Below are 6517 nucleotides of genomic sequence, written 5' to 3' on the forward strand. Positions count from 1 at the left end.
ACTATCTCTCCATCTGTCTCACTATCTCTCCATCTGTCTCACTATCTTTCCATCTGTCTCACTATCTCTCCATCTGTCTCACTATCTCTCCATCTGTCTCACTATCTCTCCGTCTGTCTCACTCTTTCCGTCTGTCTCACTATCTTTCCATCTGTCACACTGTCTTTCCATCTGTCTCACTATCTCTCCATCTGTCTCACTATCTTTCCATCTGTCTCACTATCTTTCCACCTGTCTCACTATCTTTCCATCTGTCTCACTATCTTTCCATCTGTCTCACTATCTTTTTTGCTATCTCTCTATCTATAAACTGTTTCATTTCTAAATTGTACATTCAAGCTTTTACATCAGATTAATATCACACTTGGACCTCAGAAATTGATTCTGACCTTTTTGTTTTAAGCACCATTCTCATGACTTCCTCCTGTCTTGAGTTTTATTGTTTTCTTCCTCATTGTCTTTATAACATTTGGTACAAACTTAAATATTCCCCAGATGTAGTTGACTTGTCAACAGCCTGAGCAGCTGAGCATCACCTGCAGATACACCTGAACAGAACAGGATTCACAAACAGCAAAACTTAAAAGTAGCGTGTTACATCTGCTGACTCGGAGTATTACGAGGTATTCCAGGAAATAGTCTGCTCCCTAAGTGTGAGGCCCGGTTGTGTCAGTGAGGGCATCCAGTGGAAAACACCTGCCAAATCTTTGCCACCCCTGAAGCAGAAAACCAAAACGTGTGATGAGCACTGCTGCTTTACTCTCATCTGACTCCTCACCTCTTCCCCACCACTGTGTAGACTACTCCACTGGGTTTGGAGGGCGGTACGGTGTGCAGGCTGATCGTGTTGACCAGAGTGCCTTGGGCTTCGATTACCAGGGAAAAACGGAGAAGCACGAGTCGCAGAAAGGTTTGTTCACATTTCTCATCTTGCAGCATTCCTGTTCAAAGTTCTTTATTTGCCATTTGTGCACAGACCAACAATCCAGGCACATTGAAATTCTTGTGCAGAGCTCTCACCGTCGGTTCAAACACAGAAACAACACTATATCTCCAAAATGAAAAACCATTTGTTCCAAGTTCAAATCATGCTTATTTGTCAAATGCAAATAACACAATGAAATGCTCAGGATGAGAAGAACCAATTTGACTCACTAAAACAACAAAGAACAAACAAACAAGAAAATACTAAAGCATGCAAGAAGGGTACAAAAATAAAGTACCAAAAAATGAAAAAGTAATTATAATATTTACAAGGTTGTAAAGAGAGCTTTGTGAAGGTAAATCTGTTTTACGTGGCCTAAGATGGTGTCACAAACCTACAAATGAATACATCACTTTAATACAGTGTCCTCCTGACGACCAGCACTTCAAATGGGTCCTCCTTGGAGGACATTTGTAAACCTGAATATCTCCTACTCACAGCATACTACCGAATCAACTCCTTTGGCTCTCTACAGAGGACATTTAGGGCTTTTCAAGTATACCAAATATAAAAGGGTGGGGTTTTGTACCTTTCTCTTCCATATGAATAATAAAATATTGGACATGGATAATGTTTATTTTTCCTGGTAGTCAGGACGACAGGGAGATGGCTAGTCAGCGTTCTAATTATTTAACATATAAAAACTATTTATTTTATGAGTAAATGTGTTCATTTAGTAGCAACAATGCAAATTCACATTGCATTTATAAACAAGTAGACTATTATATTATAAAGGGACTCTTTTAAGATGTGCTCCTCACTTTTTCCTCAGTACAGAACTACTATGATTATAGTATAGATGTGTGTTATATGTTATAGTATAGTATAGATTATAGTTCTAGAATTGCGCCGCTCCAGGTGGCTGCATGTTGGAGCAGCTCTGTTACATTCATTTAGAGATTTTGCTTTTGGAAACTTTAATTCCTCTTTTTCTGGATGTAAATCGTAATTTTTTGGATGATTGTTTCCTCTGGTACCAGATGCTGTGCAGCTGGAAGGATTTTTACTGAAACTTTTTTAGTTTTGGACATTTGTTATGATGCGTAACCATGGCAACAAGGCTGTTTTCTACAACCAACAGCAGCTGATTAACATCTCAAAAGCTCAAATAATATCTCAACTAAAGCCCCAAATCTCAAGTGAGTTGAAAAGGTTGTTCTGTGGATGCATTCTCATCTACCTGCCAGCTGTGCTCGAGTGCCTGACCACTGAGATCCTGGAACTAGCGGCTCATGACAGCGGAAGGACAGGATCGTCCCTCTGCACCTACATTTGGCTGTCCGCAGTGACGAGGAGCTCGGCAGGCTGATGGGAGGAGTGGCCATCGCACTGGGAGGAGTTTTGCCCGGCATTTGGGCGGTCCTACAGCCCGAGGGGAACCGAGATGCCAGCTGAGTCTGGGTGGACGGATCGGACGCCATCTGAAGTCAGTTTCTTAGGATCCACTGTGGGATGGACCTTTACAAGAGATCCTTCCTGTCTACAGCATCAGTATCTGTAACATCTCTTAATGAAATGAGGATAATGAGTTGCAACAACAAATAATTTCCCTCTGGGATTAATAAAGTATTTTTGAATTGAATTGAATTTAAAAACGATGTAAAAGACCTACATCATGCATTTAGCTTCTCTCACCTCTGCAGCTATCTTCTGAAGTTCACCAGGGCCCAGTGTGTGGCGTGTCTTGGCCAGCTGGGATACACTGCCACTGTGTTCTCCATATATAGTAGGATAGGAGTATCTGAACAAAACCATAACAGAACAACATTTTTCAGTCGGGTCATCTGGACAGTTTCTTATTTTGTGCTGAAACATTTCGCCTACGATCCAGAAGGCTTCATCAGTCAAGGAAACGCACAACAAAACTGATTCTTCCCCTAACAGCTTACTCCAGACCGTCTTAGCACCAACTTAACTGGTTTGTTCCTCTTTGTAGTAAGCTGTTGGGGGAAGAATCAGTTTTGTTGTGCGTTTCCTTGACTGATGAAGCCTTCCGGATCAAGGTAAAACATTTCAGCACAAAAAAAAGAAACTGTCCAGATGACCCAACTGAAAAATGTTGGATTGTATACCTGGATTATTGAGCATGGGCTTTGATGTCATAAAAGAACAGTGTTCATATTTAGTCACCAGGTAAAATAACAAGAAATGTGAATTCGTTCCAAGCACAAGATGAACAAAATAGCAGTAAAATTAAACAGCACAACATCCACATTAATTTACCTGATTTTTTGAATGTTGTCTACAAACTGCTGCATGATTCTCTGAACGAAGTCTGAGTCGATGGTCTGCTTCTGGAGCTGGCTGTGGAGAATGTCCACATGAGGCATGATCAGATGGAACAGTTTCAGGAAAAAGCTGAAACTATCATCCTCAAGCAGCCTCAAAAAACCCTTCAGCTTCTAAACAAAGTAAATAAGGCACATTAATGATGATGCCGTTAGCATTTTTCACATTGCTTATGGTCCTTTGTACACAAAAAGTATCTAATCTCCTTTTTAACTTTAATACAACAAAAATAATAACAATATCCAGGTTATTTGGATTTCATCAGTGATCTTTAATGTAATCACTCTTTCATAACATGAAAAATTCACGTTACCGTTTCGCAATACTATGGGGCTGTTTACACAGTGATATTTTGAGTGAATCCGCATCTTTCTCTCTGCGGTTCTGCTGATCATTTACACGACAACAGTGGCCCCCCTCTCTGAATCCAGGGGTTTCTGACCCCACCTTCTAGAGGCTGATAATATAAACATCTCCTGCTGAGGCTTTGTGTTAAACCACATGCGCACACGCACGCACGTACAGACGCTATATTTCTATCAACATGGCGGCGGACACACTGCTTTCAGAACCTCGACTGATGGAATATTTTAATCTCGTAGTTAATCTACGTCAGATTCCAGGTGCTGTGACCGACATCTGTGTTGGAAGAGACACAGTCTGATCCAGTTCTAATGTCGCTGTTTATAGAACGAGCCTGTCGAGGCGCGCTGCACTATAACATACTGAATGTGCTAAATAATAAGGTTAATAATAATAAACAGTATTTATGTTAGTGTGAGTGTTATAATGAAACTATCTGGACATTAATTCAAGTTATGTGATTAAAATGATGCTAAACATATTGTGTGTTATTATAGTTGAAAATGAAGACATCAGGTTTAATTTTTATTTATTTATTCAACACCACAAACTGTATGTCACACAAACACTGATAATTAAACAGAACACACTATTAAAAACAAGTTAACTGTAATCTACATTAATGAACTGGACTCTTGTTTTCATCCTGGACTCTGGTCCCACGTTGTTCATCTGGCTCGTTCAGGCTGTCACTCCTTTGATTAATGCAGCTTAAAATATTAAATGGATTCAATAAAAGAACTGAGGGGAATTTTAAATAAATAGTTCATCCAACATCTCTCTCTTCAACGTCCTCCTTCACTGCACCTGGGCCGAGCCTCGTTCAGAACCGCTCCGCCTGGTGGAAGGACAGCTTCTTCTTTCAGGAAAAAATAAAAATAAAAACTCTGTTGTTGTGTGATCAAAGTAAACACAAACTAAGATTATTAAGAACATTTGATTTACCTGCTGTAAATCAGCTACTGATTATCACGGAGTAAAGTCCAACATCGTCGACTGTGTTCTGGTCCACTCAGCGACCGGTGTGGAGCTGTTAGACGAAGCGGTCCTGCTTGGCATCAAATCTGTTGAGTCTTATCCAGAATCCAGCTTTAACTTGTTGTTAAGTTGTTGTTAGCTGAACTTTTAGCCCAGAGGAAAGGAGCGGGCCGAGGCAGCACGCATTAGGTGAAGGTACAAAATTCACAGCGCCAACTAATGACCCGGCATGGTAACTACAGCGGATTCAGTGGGGGCGGGGGTGTGTGTGGGGGGGATTCCTCCAGATGCATGTAAACACAAAATTTGTCCATGTCAACGTGGATCTTTTCCTCTAACATACAAAAAAAACCTATGTTTCCCCCCACCGTGTTCGTGTAAATAGGGCCCAAGTAATTCTTAACATTTCCTTCTACTTTTGGTTTCTTTAAAGTTTATAGCTTCTCTAAAACAACAACACAACTTATATACAGACCCTTTACAAAAAATTAGAATATCATGGAAAAGTTGTGTAACTTCCATAATTCCATTCAACAAAGTTAATCTTTAATAGATGAAAGATTCAGGGCCCACAAGTTAAATTATTTGTGTATTTTTACATAATTTGGGCTTCCAGCTCATGAAACCCACGAAAACAGGATTTCAAAAAAATTAGAATACTGAGAAGAAATCAGCCCAAATGTTGCATGAATGTTTTAAACTGAGTGTGACACTAATCATCTACTAAACTCAAAGCACCTGCACAGGTTTCCCCAGGTGTCATTAAAATGCTTCAGTTTGGTTCAATTGTCTCAGTTCAGTTCAATATGGGGAAGACTGCAGACATAACTGTCCAGAAGACCATCATTGATGCCCTCCATAGGATGGGTAAGCCACAAAAGTTCATAGCTAAGGAGGCTGGCTGTTCATAGAGTGCTGTGTCCAAGCATCTCAATGGAAAGTCTAATGGAAGGGCAAAATGTGGCAGAAGATGCACCAGCTAAAGAGATGACCGTGGGCTTCAGTGGATTATCAAACAGAGAAGATTCCAGAATCTGCTGGATTGCTATTGATAACAGCAAGAATCACCTGCCTGATGCTGAAAAACACCTCTTTTAAAAGACGAGGGGGGACAAGGTCACGAGGAGAACCTGATGGTCTAATATGGCCGACCACATCCGCTAAAAGGGTCAGGGTCACTGGTTCAAATCTATCGAACACAGCCAGGCAGGGGACCAAGCAGGAGGGGTCAAAAGCAGGGGCTGAAATAAGGGCCCTTGTGGTAACAACCTTATTTATAAAAAACTGCAGGAAGTCATTACAAAGTTCAGTAGAGTTTTCCAGACAGACAGGTTGTGGGGCCTTCAGGACAGAGTCAATAGTTTTAAAAAGGACACGTGGATTATTATGATTGGACACAATAATATCTGACAAGTGTTGTTTTTTGGCCTCTTTAACAGTGTTCTGGTCCTGACGTTGACAGTCCTTTAAAATGTAAAATGAAACCTCCAGTTTATCCTTTTTCCATCTCCGTTCAGCTCTGCGGCACTCCTGTCTGGCTGCAAGAGTTTTTTCATTAAACCAGGGTTCAGATCTGGCTTTAGGCCGCACCAGTTTAGATGGAGCTACACAGTCCAGAGTGTAGTATTCACAGTTTTGAAAGTACCATATTTTGATTGATTTGTTGTGATCCTAATTTCTTTCTTTTTTCTGTAAAAACTGAGAAGTAGTGTGGGCTGATGTCTTCACAGTATTCTAAGTTTTTGAAATCCTGTTTTCGTGGGTTTCATGAGCTGGAAGTCCAAATTATGTAAAAATAAACAAATAAATACTTAAAATCGTTTAAATTTTGGGCCCTGAATCTATCATCTATTAAAGATGAACTTTTTGAATGGAATTATGGAAGTTAAACAACTTTTCCAT

At 40.3% G+C, this 6517-nt stretch overlaps 1 protein-coding gene across 1 annotated transcript in view; it reads left to right on the top strand.

Moving 5' to 3' along the window:
- LOC119424963 (src substrate cortactin) overlaps positions 1-6517 on the top strand; it is a gene marked incomplete in the record, with an annotated part of 68792 nt that overhangs the window by 25793 nt on the left and 36482 nt on the right. Inside the window, 1 exon segment of the mRNA XM_037692488.1 lies at positions 800-910. Coding sequence (XP_037548416.1) covers positions 800-910 — 111 coding nt within the window.

Source organism: Nematolebias whitei, chromosome 2, assembly GCF_014905685.2.
Source record: "Nematolebias whitei isolate Nwh7 chromosome 2, NemWhi1, whole genome shotgun sequence".
Classification (NCBI taxonomy): Eukaryota; Metazoa; Chordata; class Actinopteri; order Cyprinodontiformes; family Rivulidae; genus Nematolebias; species Nematolebias whitei.